The sequence below is a fragment of the Rhodamnia argentea genome, chromosome 4 (assembly GCF_020921035.1).
Source record: "Rhodamnia argentea isolate NSW1041297 chromosome 4, ASM2092103v1, whole genome shotgun sequence".
NCBI lineage: Eukaryota > Viridiplantae > Streptophyta > Magnoliopsida > Myrtales > Myrtaceae > Rhodamnia > Rhodamnia argentea.
This window is the reverse complement of record NC_063153.1, coordinates 28445020-28466391: the sequence shown is the minus strand read 5'-3', so window position 1 is coordinate 28466391 and position 21372 is coordinate 28445020. Positions and strand designations below refer to the sequence as shown.

Genomic DNA, 21372 nt, shown 5'->3' with positions numbered 1-21372 from the left:
ATGGATTTACGCATACACTTGCCATGTCGTTGTATCATGTCACCACGTGTCATCTAGGTCAACAAACATAACAATAAAATTTAACGGAAGCTAACAAAAGTAAATTTGTCACAGATGTACCGGTTTGAAATTTTTTATGGTAAAAAATTAGTTTGGAGTAAATTGTCACAAGTGTACCAGTTTGGGGTTTTTCGTAATATTAACCATTTTTATTTAATGTGGATTTGAAAGTCATCACGTAAGTATACCCTCCGACTAAAAGAAAACATGACAAATAAACCGCAATATTTATCGGATTATATGATAACATGCAATATTTCATGTATCTAAAATAATATGAATTAATAAGAGCATTAAAGCATAAAATAAGAATGAAAATTCCCTGCTTGATAGCTTTCTTTAATGTGATAAGTGCACCAAAAGTTTGAAAATTTGTCACGAAAGTACAATCGAGTCCTAACACTTTCAAATGATGCAATCAAGTTTTAAAACTTGTCACGAAAGTACAATCGAGTCATAAAATTTTCAAAATTGAAATCAACGTAAGGATTTGCTTTAGCAAATTTGATAAGTTTTAGGACTTGATTACATATTTTGAAATTTTTAGGCGTCAATTGCACTTTCTTATAAGTTTTAAAACTTAATTTCACTTTTTTAAAGTTTTAGGGCTCAATTACAATTTCGTGACAAATTTTAGGACTTCCAACACAATTATTCCTTCTTTAATTGTCGGAATCTTCACCTTTGTGGGTTCGTGGTGGAGGGCCACTAAGGATAGGGTCTTTCCCGACGGTATAGTCTCGACATGGGATGCCTTTGTAGTGGCGTTCAATGGGAAGTACTTCTCGGATACCGCAAGGGAACAAAAGATGGCAAAGTTCCTTCGCCTGCGCCGTAACCAACCGTCGGTGGATGAATACGAGGTGAGGTTCGTTGAACTGTCAAAGTATACCCCAAGGATGATAGAGGACCCCGTAGATAGGGCAAGAAGATTCCGGGATAGACTAAAACCGGAAATCAAGAGTGTGTTGGTGCCGCTCAATTTGAAAGACTATGATGATCCGTATGAGAGGGCGGAGATGGTGGAACGTGATTTGGCTGAAAGGGCTGCAGCAACTGGATCGCGATTCGTGCAGTCGCATAGAAGGGATATTCGGCAAGGAAAGAGGCCGATGCCTAGTGGTAGGCGCCACATCCCGCCCAACAGAAGAGGGGCGATCAACAAGCCGCTTTTTTGTCAAGATGACATGTGTCGTCTATGTCGCCAAAAGCATGCAACCGCTCGGTGCCCGTATCAAGGAGGAGCCTGTTTCGGGTGTGGCCAACGTAGCCATCAAGTGAGAGATTGCCCGCAGAGGCAGCAGAACGGACAGGCATCGCCACGCCAGAGAGGACAGTTTGGAGGGAATGCGCCACCGAACCTTCAAAGTCGACCTCCGGCGCAAGGAAAGGTGTTCGCTGTCACCCGAGATGAGGCGAAGGATTCGCCGACCGTCACAAGTACGGTCCTCTTGCACAACCATGTCGCATATGCTTTGTTTGATCCGGGTGCTACACACTCATTTGTGGCTGCTAAATTTGTTGGATTGGCTGGATTGGAATTATTGCCCTTTGATGCTGTGTTTAAGATTTCTACGCCTTTAAAGGATAGCGTAATTTCAGTTATAAGCTGTCCCGACCGTGAATTAGTCATAGATGGTCATAAGGGTAGGATAAACCTGATCGTGCTAGAAATATTTGACTTTGATCTGAGTGTTGGAATGGATGGGTTGACAAGGCAAAACGCCATAGTGAATTGTAGTCATAAGGTCATGCAGTTTAACCCATTAAGTGGAGGTAGCTTTGAGTCTGTTGAGGTCGAGGTGGGACCTCGACGCTGTTGGTTTCATTATTGGAAGTGATGCGTTTGTTGAAAAGTGGATATCTAGGATACCTGGCGACGGTAGTGGTAATATGATTGAGACTTGCAAGGAAGCGAACATAAGTCAGAGAGCTTTAAGCGTGGATTTGAGTGGTGAATGTGCTTGATGTTTAATAATTTACTTAAGAACGCTAAGTTGATATGGAAATGGCATATCAATGGCTTTGGATGTGAAGTTTGAGGATTGATTGTGGTGGATCATAGGCTTGAAATTATATTAGTTCCTAATTGTTTTAGATATCGATTGTTGTGAAAAGACCCCGATTAATTGTTGATGTAAGGTTTAGGAAGCGAGCAAGAAACGCTTGGACGAAGGTCCAGATGGATTAGATTATCATAATTTTGACTTGTCAACGACCAAACTCGAGGATTTAGCATAGTGATTGACAATAGATTGGGCGATAAGTTCGGGAGGCGAGGATCTAAGTATAAATCATTGGAGTTTGATGGTGAACCTATTGGGAAAGATCATGGTGACCGATAATTGTGGATTATAGGTCCGAATTGGTGTGGCACCTTGATGACTTAAGTTGTGGAATTATCGATGACACTAATTGATGAGAAAGAGGTCACTTGGATTAGCAGGCAATATAATTGAATGCATATGAGAATAATTTGGACCGATCCGACATGAGGTCATAGATTGATCTTAGGAAATGGATCTCCGAGATGTATCGGTCGCATGTGGAGTTAAAAAGTTCGAAATGATAAAGATTGAAGTGAAAACGAGTGATATGTGAAGAGTGGTGAGAAAGATTGTGCACTGCACATGTTCATGACATTAAAGTTGGTTCTCAAAGTGAAAATACTTTTGGGAGTGCATAACATTGCGTCTTGAGCGTCATATGACAAATGGCGAGTGGGTGGAGATGCCACGGTTGAGTGATACCTTTATGTCTCATGGTATTGGTAAAGGTCGGGTTGCACCTCCGAGAATAGGTCGGAGAGAGCCTCTGATGTGTGACTAGGATAAGCTTGAAATGATTGGAGACCCTATGAGCTAATTGACTAGCGACCCAATATTGTCATGAGGAAGTGTATAACATTTGATGGTCAGAACCAATGGAACCATAGGCAAACAGGTGGAACGAAGGATTGTAGAGACAAACAAGAAAGGTTTGTACTGGCAAGTTATGAGTGGATGGTATAGTGGGGATTGCCAGATGAGTCTTTAAGTTACTAAGATCGGTGATGACCTAGAATAAGGTTAAGATTGCGAGATGTGGCAATTAAGAAAGGCACGTGATTAGAGTGCGCGTCGGAAGCATAGAGAGGCCACATAGCTTCCGAAGATAATGACCATGAGCGTCTTGCAGAAAATTTGTCGGAAGCCCATCATAGTAGCTATAGTATTAATTGTGTTAGCAAAAAGAAGTATCAGAATACGAGACAACACTTTTGGTGGATTGGCTTGAAGGCCGATGTAGCCAAGTACGTGATGAAGTGTTAGCCGTATCGGCAAGTCAAGGTGCATTATGGTAGGCCTAATGGACTGCCGCAACCGTTGGAGATGCAAGAAAAAAAAATGAGAGCTTGTCACAACGGACTTGTGATGGAATTGCCTTGAAATCAAAAGAGGACATGGTTCAATTTGGGTTGCGGCGGGTAGATTGGCGTAGTCCGCTCGTTTCGTAGCGGTGAGAAAGGATTTTGCTCGGGACGGATATGTTGAATTATATGCACCACAAATAGTACGTCTTTAGAAAGTGCCGGTAATGATCACTTCAATTCACGATCCCAAGTTCGCTGCCATATTTTGGAAAAGTCTATAAACCGCTTTGAGAACAAAGCTGCAATTGGTACGGACTACCATCAACGTACGGGTGGCTTGTCCAAAAGGATAAGTAGGATACTAGGCGATATATTGTGGGATGTGATTTCACCTAGTACGGGGAAATGACCGGCAATCGATAGCTTGATTGGGGAGCAAGTTCAGGTGATTAAAGTTTATCTTTGGATTTTTGGAGTTAAATGCTTTAACTTGTCTAGATGAATTGGGAATACGGAATTGTGACAGGTTGGTAATCGAGGATCACATATTTGAATCTGACTAATGAATTGACGGTCGAATTATGGTTTTAATGCTCTGAATTGAGAGAAGGATTGATGTAAAACGAGCATATTATGACGAGCAGTGAAGATGTAATAAGGTGTCGGTGTCTCCATCCTTTTGAGGAGTTGTAGTAGTTGAATTTCGAGGACGAAATTTCCTAAGGTGGGGAGAGTTGTGACGCCCTGGAAATTAGACTCTCTATACAGAGACCGAGTTCGATAAAAAAGGATTATTATTAGATTTTAGTCGGTGAAAAATTTGGATCATAAGGACGTAAGTAACAAATTTTGGACGAGTCCCGATTTATCGTTCGATTTCGATTAGGTCTCGAAATCTCGGTCGCCGCGATTTAGGATTTTTAATCCTTGCGCCTAAGCCTTTTTCGGACCGAGCTTAGCCTGTGAAAATCCAATTTTTTTATTCACAGTCGATTGAGCAAAAAATCTAATCAGTCTCGATTTATCAATTGACCTCTTTGCCCATAATAATGCACTATAGTCCAAAAATATTCAAACCCCCAAATGAGCCCCACTTATCCCCTCATCCCATCCATCTCCCACCAACCCATCGCCATCATCTTCTCTCTCTCTCTCTCTTCCTTTCTCCCCCCACGTGCTCTCTCTCTCTCTCTCTCTCTCTCTCTTTTTCCCCCTCTGTTGCGTGACCAGACGTCCCCTCCTCCCATCTTGTATTCATCACCTTCTTCCTTCATCTTTATCATCTTCTTCTTCTTGGTTTTTGGTTGCCTAACGCCTGCAGCTCAACCCCCCCTCACCCACTCACCTTGCACGACCACAACACCACCACCGTCCGTCGCTTCCTTCGTCGCCGGTCGCTGTTCGCGGAGCTCGACCCACCGCGGGCCGCGAGGAACCAGTTTAGACCAACCGCATCTCCGGCGCCCGAGGCCCGCAGCTCGCCGTCCCGCCTCTGCCGCCGTGAGCTGCTGCTCCGGTCGTCGCTTTGCTGCAGCCTTTCGGACCCGACCCGAAGCCTGACCCGAGATCCATCCAAGCCGTGAAAGCCACAGCCCCCTCCACCTCGTCTCGGCCACCCTTGAACCAGCCGGTCCCCTTCTGTTTTGCCGCCTAGGCCACCCACCCGAGCCACCATCACCTCGTCGGTAACCACCCGAACCCGACGCCTCAGCCCCGGAGACCACCATCGCCCAGCCTCAGCCACCGAAACCCCAGATCCGGCACCTCAGTCGAGTCCCGACGCCACCCTCAGCCTTCTCAGCCGCGAGCCCAGATCCTCGATGCCTATCCAAGTCGGATTCGAGCTATTTTCGTCAAAATTACTGTTCGATGAACAGTGCAGTGAATAGTGTTCGATGAACAGTACTTAGTGAACAGTGTTCGGTGAACAGTACCTCGTGAATAGTGCATCGCCGGCCGTGAACAGTGCCTCGCCGGCCGGCCGTGAACAGTAATTCCGCACGGTAAACAATAATTTTTGACACCAGCCTCGAAATTCGTGCCCGACCCGACATCAACCGCCGTTGTAGCGAGTCGACCTCTAAACCCCGATTAGGGCGCTAATTGCACTCAGTTAGTGTAATTAGTGATAATTAATTTTTGTAATTAGAGTAATTAGCCTAATAGGTGTTTAGGTAGCCTAATCCCGGTCGGTTAAGTAGAGACTGGGTTTAAGTTAAATGGCCATGATTAATTAAGTCGGTTTGCTAGTTAGGATGTCTGCGGCTATTTGGTAGTAGATCGGACTAATTGTTTGGGCGGTGATTGCCGGTGTATGATCGCGAGCGAACGATAGGACAGGGCCGAGTGGACGCTTGATTGGTGGTTGGCTTGGAATTTTGATAGTTGAATTATAAATTGGATTGACTTTTATCATCGGATTATTGAATGATATTGGCCGATTGTCCCGATTGCGTGTCCGGATACTTGGTTTTGCATGTTGGATGTTTTGAGCGAAAATTGTGGGTATCGGTCCCATGTTGTCAGATGCAAATTCTGGTGGACAATATGTGCATCCATACGAACCGAGTGAAAGCAACCTGCATATTTTTAGCATGAAAACGGCATGGTGCCGAGTCCTTGATCATGATTGCATGAGCATCCGGCTAAGTCTAAAGATAAGAATTTGACCGATTGTTGTCGGATGCGCTTGAGTGGTCACTTAATGGGTGTTCCTAACATGATCGTGCCGTGTCGATCGGAATCACACGACTTGTCGGATGCACGTCAATCCGTGTCATCGGGTTGATCAGATGCCGATCGCAGCTTGTGATAGACCGACGCTCCTTTTGGAATGCCTGCTATGTCGTGCCGTGTCGATCGAAATTACACCGGCATAGTAGTCGCCGTCGCCGAAGTAATGGGACGATGCCTGGTCCTGCCCGTAGAGCACCAACTGTCTAGTATGCTAGGCACCAACTGTCTAGTATGCCGGGCCATGTGGCCTCATCTATTAATAATTTGTGTAAGTTGATGTGATGCCTTGCCGCTTGTTTGTCTGTCGTGATTGTTGATTGGAGTCAAGCATTGCATTATGTGTGGCGTAAGACTGGTAAGTTTGCATGTGGTTGAAATATCTGCTCTTGGATGATACGATTGTTTGTTGGGATGTCTGAGTGAATCAACGCCCTAACCGGGCTTAGGCGTTGACTCACCGAGATTTATTTTTCACCCCATCGTTGTTAACTCTTTTTTAGGTCCCGAGTGATGGAACCCGTGGAGGTTAGGGCCTGGTTATTAGAGCAGTTTTTGGGAGTAGATGAGAGCTTAACCTTACCCGACCGTGTGTCTTTTTGAGGTCTGAGGGAGCTACCCCGAAGAATGGGGTTGTTTATGCTTTCTATAGCTCCGTAGGGTTAAAACTCATATGCTTTGACTTTATGAATAAAATTGTCTTTTGTGAATGACTTCCGTGTCTATTTCCTACTTTACTATCCCACGTTGGTTGTTGATTGGAGAGTTCACGTTTTCGCGTGTGCCGTAAGTGCGAGGGTCGATAGCCTACCCGGGACGCTATCTTTTATGACCTGCGGCGAGATTGGTAGGGATGTCGTGAGCTCGAGAGTCGGGGCGTGACATCTTCAATATCACATCCCAAATATCTTTGCTTATGCGTGGAAGTAATTTACCTATAGCGTCAAGAGCAAGAGGAAGACCTCCTGTGCTTTTGACCACTTCTTTGGAGAAAGCCACTTAGTTAGCCGAAGAGTAATCTCTTCCAAAAGCATGTTTGCAAAAAAGTTGAAGAAATTGATCGAAGTTCATGCTCATAAGCTCATATGAATAAGAAACCTCATGAACATGGACAATGTCCCTATTTCTACTAGTTATAATAATCCTACTCCCTAAACCGAATCATGCGGGTTTTCTTATTAGTGCATCCCAATGGGTCATTTGATCAACATCATCAAGTGGCAATAGAACCTTTTTACGGCATGATGCGGAATGTATTAGTAGTGCGTTTCTGAATCGATTAGACATGCAGAAATTCAATCGGAAGGTGAAACGGTGATGTGCCAAGAACCGATGGACCGGATCGACGACATCGGATTGGGCTCAAATTCGGTCGGCTGAAGCCAAACGACGTCATGATCAATATTCATAGCTTTTGGTTGTGACTAACGATGGATTTTGGCGATTCGAGATTGTCTAGATGGGTTTTCCTATTTTTTTTAGTATTTTCAGGATTTATTTTACTATTAATGGCAATTTTATAATTTTGGATTTTGATGTTTAGAATCCTACTAGGATTAGGATTACGGTTAACACCCTATAAAAGGTTTGTTTATGACGTTTTTGAGGGGATCATTGTTATTTTATTATCAAACTTTTCGAGATTTCTCTCTTAAGCAAGGATTTGCTAGCTATCTTCACCGAATGCTGCGTCATCGCATAACCTTTCTTTGATTATCTTAATTCCTTCCTCAATATCACTAATGGACCACTCTTTTTTGAGAACGGAATAGATTAGGTTATTCTGCAAACCTTTGATGCCCTTGAGTTATGAAGTTTCCCTAATGTTAGACAGGAAGCAACAAGCATCAAAATAACGTGACAGTCGGTTGTAGATGATTTTAGCAAGAGTAGTCTTTCCTACACCATCCATACCGTGAATTCCAAGAATTCTTATATCCTCCGAATCACCACCCATGATGGTGTCAATTACCTTCACATGATTTTCAACTCCAACCAAATAGTCGGTCACCAGCAAATAAGTGGTTTTCAACTCATCTATAACATTCTAGACAATCTCGTCTACCAGCTCTCCTTCACCTCTAACATTATGGAAGGAAAAGGGAAAACACAACTAGAAGAACAAGATAATATTATGGAAACAATGTGCCAAAATAATAACCCAAAAAATGACATACCTATTCTTCTTCGAATTGTCCCATCCGTTTAGATTGGCAATGTGATTGAGAGCAGCTTTCCACTTTCTGATAGTGTTGTTATTATTTTTTTTCTCATGCAAAAGAAAGGGTTCTTCATTAGACCCAATTTGATGCCGGACCTCCGCTGGGGTAACGTCATAAAAAATGGGCATAACCTTCTGTATCCTTGTTTTACTACACTCCACCATTTGGACCAATTCATTAAGACACTATTTACTAGAGGCGTAGCCCTTGGAAAAGATGGGAATAGCAATTTTTGATTGGCTGACAGCTTTGAGCAACTCAGGACTTAAACTCCACTCCAACCGGGAGCTCTTCATCGTGCTTAAATGTGTGCATTCTAGCACCGAACAACCAGGTAGAGAGGAAATTTGTAATGCCTGATCGAGTATCTGGCCCCCTAAAACTCAAGAAAACATCGTAGTCATATCCAGATGACATGGGGGTCGATGACGGCGAGCTGTCCTGGTATAATTTTTCCTGTTTCCCCCAGTATCATATCAGGGAATTGCCCTGAGTTGGGGACGCCTGCAGCAGTAGCTTCCACACTGCCATTATTGACAGCCGATGTGGATGCTGAGTCAACTTATTTCAGAACGCGAGGCAACTTATTTCATTCGATAGAAATTTCCTTGAGGTGGTGATGTGAAGCCTATCCGTACAGACATTAGATACGACTAGTGAAATTTTGAGTCCAAAATTGATCTTTAATGAGTACACTTCAATAGAATATCATCTAATTAAAAGGAAAATCGCGAAGGAAATTATTTGGTAGTTTTTACAGGAGAATTACATGGTACTAGTAGCCTAAGGGATGACTGTCTCTTTGACGTTTGTGTTCTATATTTGTCTCGCCAGTTGGTCAACAAACTGTTTTTGATAGACTCTATAGCTGGCTTGGACCAAGTGGAACTGAACTTAAATAAGTTGTGACAGCGTAAAGGTAGTACACTTCATTGTGAACGTATAATTGAGAGTTGTAACCAGAAAATATTAGGAACGTAGAATTTAAGCCAGAAAAGAGTGACTTGGAAAGGTTTTTGTAAAGTAGGAAAACCATGTAACGCAAATCATTTCCATAGAGGTGCAGTCATTGAAAGTGCTTGTAGCCAATTAGCTCCATCGAAGAATACTTCTTTCTACTTAAATTTGAGGCTTTTTTTTTTTTTAAGGGGAACGGCCACTACCATGTAAGTGTCTTTGTGATTTAACCCCTCATGTCGGGACATACTGAAGTTGATTTTTTGCATTGCAGGAGCAAAGTGTTGATCAAGGGCATCCAAAATAGATTAGAAGGAACGCCTTTGGGGACCCGCAAATGACAGTTGTAAATGCTTTGGAACTTCAATTCAGTGTGGACTGTTCTGAGTTCCAGTTCAAGTTTACTATAGTGGGTGAGGATGGCTTCTTTTGTGTTGTTTTTCAGTTTTGCTCGGTTTGCTACATTAATAAGTCCCATGCCCTTTTCTTTTTTTCCGTTGTTACTTATGTCTTCTTGCTGTGGAGAGCTCTTGGGTGTTTGATGGGTCAGTTTCTTTCCAGAGTTTTTCTTTTTTCTTTTGGGGAAAAGATGTAGCAAGCATCAGTGATGATATTTCTTGCATCTCAGCTGGTTGTGTCCCTATCAAGGCCTTATGATTTGTACAGATCGGTGATCACTGAGGCACACCATCCATGAATTGAAGTGGAACTTCGAAAACCTAAACCGAACCGACCGAAACCAGGTTTTCGGTTCGGATCTTGGGGTCAGGTCATAAGTTTTGGGTCGGGTCAAGTATCATGGAAACCAACCCGACCTGAACCACTGACATAGGGCCGGTTAGGAACCTGATTAAGACACAGGCATTTGCGGCTCTCTTAATCCTAAAACATCCGAAACTCTCACAACAGTGTATGAACATTGGACGGAGATTAACACACAATCTTTTCATAGTTTTTAAACTCGAATAATATTTGCAACTTTTGACTGAGATGAAAAAGTTTGTTTTTGTTATGTTCTTGAAAAGACAAACAAACAGGCCTACCCTCGAGAGATCATGTAAAGAGGTTTATGCAAGTCTAATTGTGTGTGTGTATATGTGGCAGAATCTAAATCAGAATAAAGCACAAATACTCTTCAGTGAACTATCTCCAAGGGCAAACAGTAAGGTTAGGAAGAGCTTACGCTGCTGTCTGGCAACAGCATTACCGACTCCGTGGTGTAAACATTTTGAACGGCTAAAAATTCCACCATTGAGGATACTAGGTGTCCAGCTCCAGCCCCGAATTGGTAGGGCAAAATTAAAATTTGGACCGCAGGAGCTAGGTATCCGGAGGTGAGCTTGTCGGTTATCCGGATGGCGGGGTGTCCAGCGCTGTTCTTTAGGGCAGGCCAGGACGATCGTTTGTACCCTTTTAAGTCCAGCAAAATAACACTCAGATACTTTATAAGCAATCCAAAAACTACCATACTTGTGTAAGTTCTGTGATCATCAAATTAAATTAGGATCAACAGGCAACAGATCAAGTGACCGTGACGTCCGTTACTGAAATGGGTACTGATGTGGTCGATTACATCATTGTCATTAGTAAATCTTAGGATTGGTGTTTTTCAAGCAATCAAAATTTCCTAAAAAGTTCAACTACAGTTGGATAGAATAGGAATTGAATGTTCCCGCTGTCTGCATTGGATATGATTCCTGTTATTTCGACCCGAATAGTTTGTGTGAGTGTTTTTGCGTTTGCTTGGTAAAGAACTTCAGGGAGAAATAGTATCAATGGCATGATTAAACTCGTAAATATAGGATGCTGCAATGCTTCAGAATCATCCTCTCAGCAGCTATGAGTTACAAGGCTCAATCAAACCAAGTGCATCAACGGACGGCAGCAGCATTTGAATTCCAACCAACTTGTCCGCTCTACCTGATTGATCGACCAAACTTGAAGTTGTCTGAGCAAGGCCAACCCCTAGTATCAGAAATCACAATGTTATAAATTACTGTATTCTCTACTCCATGGGGATCCATTCAGAGTTAAACATGGCTGTGTTACAGCTATCCTCTTTATCTGTAGCGGCCACTTAGTTAGCTATATATGATGATAATGTGCTTGGATAGCTAAGCATCATGAGACAATTCGATTATCAGAGCAAGCCTGACTTAGCAGAACACATTTATCATCTTCTGTGTCCCGTTCAATATCAGGGTAAATCCCTCGCTCAAGACATGCATTTGTTTTACTTCTCAGAGTGATATTGCGGTGGATTTGGAAACATCTTTTCGCAGGAAGGATGTGTGTGAACAACGTCATTTGAGCCGTCCAACACTCACCAGCAGCAAAAAGGTATTGAGGTCATAAAAGAAACAGAACCTACATGAGTTCTCGACAGGATAATGAGTTACACAAGCTGGTTCAGAAGGTGGGAGAAACTACAACTCATAACTGGATTGTGATTACTCTGGCTAGCTGAATCATTTGCACATCCACATAGTTGAACGCAATCAAGGAAGTACGTCCTTTTTCTGTTCCTACATTGTCAAGACGGAAGAGATGGCAAGAAAAAATGTCTACCCAACTGACACACGCAGATGCCTAACCGTTTCATCATCAAACATTCAGAACTTCCAAATTCCGTGTCAACTGGATCAGACTTCGCGACCCAAACCTGTTGCATTTCTAACATCTCGCAATCACGCAATTGCAGAGATTTCAGATTCTTGAAGCTTGAAGGAGCAGGCATCTCAACCAAAGATCTGCATCCATAGATGCACAAGTCTTCGAGTGAATCTAATCTTCCTTGAATCTTGACAAGATGATGACACTGCCGTACATCAAGTTTGGTGAGCTTCTTCAAATCCGAGAGATCAGGCAATCCCTCAAGCAGAGGGAGTTCACCTAGCTCTAACATTATCAGGTTCTCCAAACCGTCAAAGCTTCGAATCTCAGTTAGATTATGACATTGCCGCAGATGAAGTTCAGTCAGCTTCTTCAAGTTTGATAGATCAGGGACTCTCTCAAGTTGTACAATCTCTATTAGCTCCAAAATCCTCAGATGTCCCAAGCCTTGAATACTTTGAATATCAACCAGATTATGACAGTGCCCCAAGTGCAGTTCATTGAGCTTCTTTAAGTTTGAAAGATCAGGTAATGTCTCTAGTGTATTCAATGCTTGAAGGTCCAAAGTTTGAAGATTCTCCAAACCATCAAGGCCATGGACCCCTGTTATTGCAGAAGAATAAATCCTTAGCTCTGATAGTTCCTTCAAATTTGATAGATCTATTGATGATTCCAATGATCTCGATGATTTAACAAGCAAGCACAATAAGCTTGATGGAAGCCTAGGGAGGAATTGCAGGTTAAGACAAACAAGTTCAAGTCTTTTGAGTTCTGAGAGAAGACCAATATCTGCATGGAGGACACTTATGTTGTCACAAGACAACTTTAGAGACTCCAGATTGCATAACCTTCCAATCCACCATGGTGATGGATGCCGTATAAGCTCCGTCGTGTCCGCGAAAGTAGAATCCTCTTCACCCAAACAAAACTCGGGACCTTGTGGAATCTCCAAGTTCAACTCTCTCAAATTTATCAGGTTCGATAGATCTGGAAGTTCTGTCATCGAATTAGTACCTATATGCAAACTGAGCAGGCTTTCAGGAAGCCTCGGTATGTAACATATTCTGGTGTCTGAAAGTTTCAAGATCCTCAAAGATAATAACCTCCCAATATCATCAGGGATTGTCCCCTCCAGACGTTGGCAGTTCTCTGCATCCAACTCTTCCAATTTCTCCAACATCCCAATTGCACTGGGTATACTTCTGATGGAACTACTACACATCCTTAGTGTTTTCAAATTCTTCAAGTTCCCAAGTGAATTTGGCAACTCTGCAATATGTGTGTGGGACAGATTCAGCACAACTAGTGATTCCAAATTCCCAATTGAGTCCGGAATTCTTTTGAGCAAATTACACCCTCTCAAAGACAAGTATTCAATCTTTATGAGCATTCCAATCTCTAGAGGAAGTTCAGAAACTTCAACATGTTCCAAAGAGAGTCTCAATAGAGAGGTTAAGTTACCAATTGAACTGCAGTTATTTAGAGACAGACATTTGCAGGCACTGAGAGTCTCGAGTTTTTTCATCCCTCCTGGCCCTGGGATTTCTCTAATAGAAGTCCAGTCAATGAGAAGTTCCTTCAACGATTCTAAGTTCACAAGCTCTTCTGGCAACCTGCGAAGTTTACGACAGAACCTCAAGTTCAGAAGAACCAACTGCTTCAACTGCCCAATAGATTCATCAATCTCAACCAATCTTCCACAGCTTTCGAGGATCAACTGCTCTAATTTTACATGTACAGATAAGTCAGGAGTTCTTTGCAATTGTGCACAACCAGTCAAATTCAAAACTTTTAAGTTCCTTGCCATCTGTAAAGAGCGAATCAGGAATTAAATAATCATTGTTGAATAAAGGGGCTGCAACTGCAAAAACATAGTGGGTTTCACTGAAAATAATAGTACCTTAATATGACTCCAACCATCCCAACTTTCCGAAAACGTACTCCATGACAGATCAAGAATGACCATGTTCAACATGGAAAAAGCGGTCAGGGTAAGTACTGGAGGAAGATTATGCCACGAAAGCCATCTCAGCTCAGCTAGGATGGGTGGATTCATTGGGAGTACAGTTGCTGGAAAGCCACTCGGACGCCAATTATCCAGGACAGGCCTCATTTCTAGGTATCTCAGATTTGATAGCCTTCGTAACTCTTCATTAGGAAAAGACTGCTGCAACCGGTGGTCAAACTTCAGACACAGAGCTTCCACTTTATCGGTTCCCTATAACAAAAAAATAATAATAATAAGAGACAAGTAAATAATATTTAATAAAAAAAAAGAGACAAGTAAATGATATCTAAGCAACAAATAATCTGCCATTCAAACATGAAACAGTACGAGCATTACTTACAGATAAATATGTCCCCATAGCAATTATTTGACAAGACTTTAGAAGAACTCCCCTTATTTTAAATGAATAATCAATGTGAAAAGGCATAAAATGTGTCAAATTGATGGGGAAAAATATGTGAATGCAATTTTACCTTCTTTCTCATCACTATTTCTGAAGCTTCCTCATGATTCCATAATCTGGTCTGTTTCTCTGGTTCCATGTTACATTCTTGGCGAACAATGTCTCTACCAAGGTCCCTCAGCTGATCATGCATCCATAGCTTATTGTCTTCTCCAATTTTTATCAAAGACATCTGCTGAAGGACTTGAAGACCTTCACCTGGGAAGAGATTGGAATCGTTCCACATGTGAAGCACAATCCGTTTGTCAAATCCAATGAAAAGACAAGCTATATCAAGAAAAATCTGCTTTTGCCGATCATCCAAAGCATCATAACATATTTTCAACTTTCTCTTAACTTGCTCATGAGGAACCTTTTCCAGCTTCTTCAAAGTAACATCCCAAACATCTTTGCTTTTACCCCATAGTAGTGAGCCTATAACCTCCAGAGCAAGAGGAAGACCTCCCGTCATTTTTACCACTTCATTGGAGAAGTCAGCATACTCATCCAAAGGATGATCTCTTCCAAAAGCATGTTTGCAAAAAAGTTGAAGAGATTGATTGAAGTCCATTCCTGTAAGCTCATAAGTAAAACAGACCTCAGGCACATTGAAGACATCCGTGTTTCTACTGGTGATGATTATCCTACTTCCTAAACCAAACCACACTGGCCTTCCAATAAGTGCATTCAAATGAATCCTTTCATCAACATCATCAAGTAGAACCAGAACCTTTTTGCCATACAACCTTTCTTTTATTGTCTTAATTCCATCATCAACATTACTGATGTTGGACCAGTTTCTTTTGAGGATATCACAGAGCAGCTGATGCTGCAAACACTCAATGCCCTTAAGCTGTGAAGTTTCTCTGACATTGGAAATAAAGCAACAATCTTCAAAACGATGTGATAGCTGGTTGTACATTATTTTGGCGAGAGTAGTCTTTCCCACACCGCCCATACCATGGATTCCAACTATTTGTATATCCTCTGAATCACCACATACCATTCTATTGATTTCCTTCACGTGACGTTCAATGCCGACCAAGCAGTCAGTTACCAGAAGATAAGCCTCTTTCAACTCAGCTATAACCTTCTGGACAATATGGTTTACAAGCTCTCCTTCTCGTCTTATATTGTGAAAGAAGAAAAGCAAAAGAATTAGAACTATAAAGAAAAAGGTACGTTAAACATTACATAGAAGCTAAAATGAATCTGAAGAGGAGATATCATAAAACAAGGTACCTTGTAGTCATTGAATCAATGTCCCACCCTTTTAGATTGCCAACCTCCTTGAGAGCAGCCTTCCACTTGCTGATAACCTCATTGTCAAATTGCTTCTCGTGAGAAACAAAGGCATCTCCATAAGAGCTGGTATGATGACGAACCACGGAGGGAGTAACATCATAAAAAATGGGCATAATCTTCTGTCTTCTTGATTTCCTACACTCTACCATTTGTACCAACTCATTAAGACACCATTTACCAAAGGCATAGCCTTTGGAAAAAATGGGAATTGAAATTTTGGAATGGTTGATCGCTTTGAGTAACTCAGGACCGATCTCTTCTCCAATTCTCAGCTCGTCATCATCTCTATATGTGTGGATTCCGGCAGCCAATAAACTTGTATAAAGGAAATCCGTAATGCCCGAGCGAGTATCAGGTCCTCTGAAACTCAAGAAAACATCATAATCAAATCCAGATGATTTGGAGGTTGATGATGTGACGCCATCGAGGTGGCAAGATTTTTCTTCTCGTGGCATTGCCATTTCAGGGATTTGTGCTGAATTATGGACAAGTTCCTTAGTGGTTTGTACACTGTCACAGCTATCAGCTGATGAGGATACACATTCCCTACCAGAAGTTATCTCAAAGTTGGTTGCTGTTACAGCTGCTAGAAAGGCAATAAGAGAATCTCTGTCACAGTTGCGAAATAGGCAATATGATACATACCTAATTAGATTACAGGTAGCCTTAGCAGGACTTTGGTGCTCAGGAAGAGAATGTTATCAAATCCTATTGCAGAGTTGCACAAGCTATCAAAGATATCTCCCAAGTTCATCGACTTTGCTTAACAATAATTGGTAAGAAACTTAGAGAAAATAATGTGAACCGATGCCATGAATATGATCCAATCATGTAGTCAAGAGGCTCTGCAGTCATAGGTCATGGCCCTTAATTGTTCAATTCATTTCCTAAATCCCCAGTGAGTTTGCCACCAAAATTCCAAAACTGCCCACTATAGATTGGCAAATAAGCTAGACTCTAAGTTGAATTTGCTGGAGAAATTTTTTGAATTATAAGGAGTCCCGGCACAATTTTATGAAATGTTGCCTAAAGAGGTTATGTAGCTGTTCCAAAGAGTCTTCACCCATTAAAAGCCAAAAAAGAAGGAAGATTCTAATTATTATGGAAGCATCGCATGGTAACACTTAATCAGAACAGTAAACTCATAGAGAAGTTATCTGTCCGCTCCAAGTTTGTGCTGTATTTTACCTCTAAATGACTAGTTAACCTCTGATTATATAATTGGACAGTGGGATAGAAGTTTGAATGCATAAATTTGAGAATTTGCTCAAGTAAAGATAGTTCAGTCAATGTTCATGAGCCAGAATATTTTTAACTTAGAAAGTTCCACCAAATTCTCTGGCCAGCTTGAAATCGATGTGAAAACTTTTACCATGATTCTAAGGCAAACAGAATAAGCTTCTAGTGAGTATGTGTTACCAGAGTGAACATCTTGAGATAGTTCCAAAGAAGAGACCAGCCGCTGTTTGGGGGACTGCAGGGGTTCAATATTCTTTTTGGTATGCGTTGCACTGAAGCTTACAGGAGATCCATCTTGAGATAGTGAAGAGGAGGCAGAGTCTGAACTTGCATGAGATCCATCAAGCGCTGAATGCACTGAAGGTTCTAACTGGGAGGAAAGCGTTGACAGCAGAGTTGGGGTCGGAAAAGCAGTATCGGACTGGATTGGCCATTCTGGACCTTCATTTTCTTCGTGACTTGTACTAGCATCTCGAGAAAGCAGCACACTGGAAACTGCTTGGTCTTCAAACTGCGGTTCTTGGGCTTCAATCTTCTTGACTCCTTTAAGTAATTGATTCTCTTTTCGCTCTTCATTACCGGAAGAATCAACAGAAACCGGAGAAGCAGCAGGATTCCTTTCCGAGATAGAAATCTAATCAAACATGAATAAGCAAAAGATGAATTACCTTCCGAAAAATAAACTCAGACTAAAGATGCCTAGTATAAGAATGAAGGAATACCTCTTCCCTAAAATCCATGGAAAACTGACTCTGGCGATCCCATGGCACATCCATTTGATCAAGCCCTAGCATCAGAACATTTTCCAATAGGTATGCTGTATTAAACATGACATGGAATATTTTCCACTATAGATTTGTTAAGTAATGCCTGTGTACTCTCAGCGGTCACGGAAGAGCCGTGGATTGTGGCCCGAACTAATCACAATTGGTAGTCAAAGTTAATCAAAAGCGACTGCAAGGGCACACCAAAGAATTTATTAGGTAGGCAATGCTAATGCAAGGTGGCTTGCTCATCACCGTTTGTGTACAGGAGGCAATTAGTTCAGCTCAGGAGACCTCCAGTCAGATATTACTCTGCTTCTGCAGGAAACAGGCTGCTTCTTATCCTAGACTATGAAATCCATCCTTGATTTTTGTGGAGCCCCATTTTGCACCAAGAAGAAAAAAGAAACAAATGCTTCCACAAAATTACTATGGTAACAGTATGCCACGAATGCTTTAGCAGAAGCATATAATTAACTAAACTGTTTCTTGCCCAACCAAAGAGGCTTCCTGTTAATTCTTCTATTGTTGAAGTACCTTTGTCCCAAGAGAAGGTAAATCATAGAATACAAAAAGCAGAGGCCATAAATACCAGCTCAATGAAACCAGAACATTAAAGCAAAATAAAGTAGGTAGAATATGGTACCCTGCCAATGTGACACTTCCAAATTATCAATACACCAATATAGAACATTTAAAAAACTTACCATAAACTCTTTCAGAAACTTCCAGAACCCCATCTGGTGGTTTCCTGCGAAAAGTATCTACTAGGTAAAGCCATTGTTCACCAAGATTAAATCAAATTTCTTCAAGTCAAGCATCTTGAAAGAGCTAGAGTAGCGCCCACATCAAGAACAGAAGTCATCAAAGTTGGATGTATCCAAGACGATCAACACATTCCTTTTTTTGTGGATTGTTACACGTAATTTTGGGCTACGGGATGCTTTGTGTAATTGATTCATTTATTTTGGGTGGAGCCTTCTCTTATTGCATGAAAGATTAGTAGTAGTTAGGTGACCCTAGTAGTTCCTCCTACTACACAAGTAATCAGTGACCCTAAAACTTGTTACCGTTTTTAATTGCACGAGAAATGCGAAAACTGAGATGTTTCTACTCCTCTCTTTGACATTGATCTTACGTTGCTAAATCAACTCACCGAGGATGTATCTCATTGTTCACTTGGCTGAATTGGTTGAGCTGCAAGTCCCTGTCTACCTGTGAACTGGGAATAAGAGAAGATGATGTGTCCTTGGTCACTTCCCTGACCTTGTCAGGCTGTGAGTCCCCATCTCGCTGTCCCCCAGGACTACACAATTGCTCAATCTTCCTCCTCACTTCAGACATCTGAGGGCGCTCATACAAATTCGGGGATACACAACTGATCGCCATCTCCAACAGCTTAACCATCCCCGCCTCAATGTGCTGGTACCTCATGAGCTCCACATCAAAAACATCGGCAAACCTCTCATCTCGAAGAACGTCCTGGATCCACCTAGGAAGATCTAGACCTTGACCTTGCTCCTTGAGGAGAGCTTGGGTGCGCAGCTTCCCGATCAGGAGCTCCAGAAGCAACTCCCCGAAGCCATACACATCCACAATCCTCAGTTTGGCCTCGCCCTCCGAGACAGGGATTGCGAGGAATGTGAGGCCGTAGCCGGAGACCCGGACCTCATAGGATGGCATGAGGAGTACTTTGGACGAGTTGATGTTCCCGTGCTGGTTATCCTGGGCGTGCAGGTACTCGATGGCCCGGGCAGCTCCAAGGGCAATCGAAAGCCTGACTTCCCAGCTCAGGGCAGTTCCTTTCCATCGACTATATGGATGCAATCGGTCCGACAAGCTTCCCAGGGGCATGTAATCGTACAAGAGGAACTTCATGTCCTTGCTGTAGAAGTAGCCTCTCAGAGGGAGCAGGTTCTTGTGGTCCATCGCACTGATAGCTTCAACCTGGTCCCGGAAATCATCAGCGGACAAGACCACAATCTTGAGCATCTTCAAGATCACCGTGGTTGTGCCATCCTCCAGGTCAGCCTTGTAAGTCGTCCCAAATGCCCCTTTCCCCAATTCCTGCTTCCTCGCCCTCAAAACATCCTCCAAATCGAACCTCTTCACGGGGTTCCCCAACAACACCAGCTCCGGTGACTTGTTCAGGGTCGCATTTCTGTCCGACGAAGATATGGTGCTCCTGTCCTTCCTGTTGCGGATCCTTCGCCACAGCTTGTTCATCGGCGTCACTTGCTATGCAATGAATGCAAATTGCAAAGCACAGGTTTGGTTTGGCTCTGCCTTCACCACCCAAGCTCAACAGCCTTCTTCATTCTTCTTCCCCTCTTCATGATTCGGTTCTTCTTGGCATCTGATAATCCCGTTTTCTTCGTTTATTGTCTGGAGGTCAACGGTGCTGTGCTACAAGAAGTCCACGTGCCCCACCCCTCTTCCCCCCCCAAACACCCCCACACACACACACACACACACACCAAATTACTTGGGCACCAAGACAGAGTATTGCGAAAACAAAATTTAGTATGTTGGTAAAATTGTCAACACAATTGTTTTTAAGAAAAAAAGAATATTTTTCATTTGTTTAGCGACTTACGAAAGGTTATTTCCTTTTTGCTAAAAGGGGAAGTCTTTCCTTCGATCTAAATTTTTTTTTTAGTCTATGAAAAACATTTTCCGCAAATATATTAATTTTCTATTATCTGAACACAGTAAAATTGAAAAATATTTTTTCTTTATTAAAAACAAATGTTGCTCAGATTGCAGCTAGTATCTTATGCCATATATAATGCGTGTAACAGCAATGACAAACAGAGTTTATAGAAAAGGAATGATTGTGTATATGATTGGTTTTGCATGGCATATCAAGAGTTGGTATCAACGACCGTATTGCACACATAGATATGCCAACCTAAGTTCGCAAATGGGAAGAAGAATAGTAGAAGTGTAAAATATTTCACATAACGCTCATTTTAGAACCACAAGTTTCTTGAGATCACTTAGATGCCATTTTGAAAGGAAGAAAAAAATAACAACTTAAATCGGAGTTGGTGTTGTTGGGGAACCCCGTGAAGAGGTTCGATGTGTGCAATACGGTGGTTGGTGTTGTTGTACATCGTTTACGACACCATGCCCTGCTATGGCAGAACATGAGACGGCTTCTTTCTCTTCTTCAGTCTCGCTCATTACCTTCAGGTCGTCTTCTTGCTCTTTCCCCTCCTCCTCCTCAACGATGTCCACTTGTAGCACAAGGTTTTGGACGCTGACGGTGGACTTCTAGGAGTCTCCAACGCGGTTTCTTTTCTATATTGCAACCCCACGTTCCCATTGATATCGCACGGCTTTTCCCACAACTTTTTCCAAAATTCTAAATTCCTAGAAGTCAATCCGTGCATTTAATGATTCTGTCGTCGTGAAAGTTCCCTAATATATATTCTTCTTCTTCTTCTTTTCATGGGGAACCCTTTCGGGGAAATAACGCTACCCTCCTGCAATATAACCCGCAAAAGAGACTTCCCCCGGAATCGGAAATGAATTGAAAAAGCTTAAAACTCCCACTTGAAAAATATTCCGCACAGGCCCCTAATGGGAAAAACCCGAAATAATGAAGGGAAAAGTACTAAATTCCCCCCTTTACCGCTTTTTCATGTTTTGTTTTTAAAAATGTCACTTTGCGT

General features: G+C 42.2%; 1 protein-coding gene across 1 annotated transcript in view; it reads right to left on the bottom strand.

The window, feature by feature from the left end:
• Positions 1 to 19921, bottom strand: part of LOC115728676 — a 223554-nt gene extending 203633 nt beyond the window's left edge. Inside the window, exons 1-3 of the mRNA XM_048278124.1 lie at positions 18982 to 19921; positions 18852 to 18939; positions 18403 to 18446 (exon numbers count right to left, since the gene is read on the bottom strand). Coding sequence (XP_048134081.1) covers positions 18403 to 18446; positions 18852 to 18939; positions 18982 to 19921 — 1072 coding nt within the window. The remainder of the gene's footprint in view (positions 1 to 18402; positions 18447 to 18851; positions 18940 to 18981) is intronic.
• Positions 19922 to 21372: the final 1451 nt, after the last annotated feature.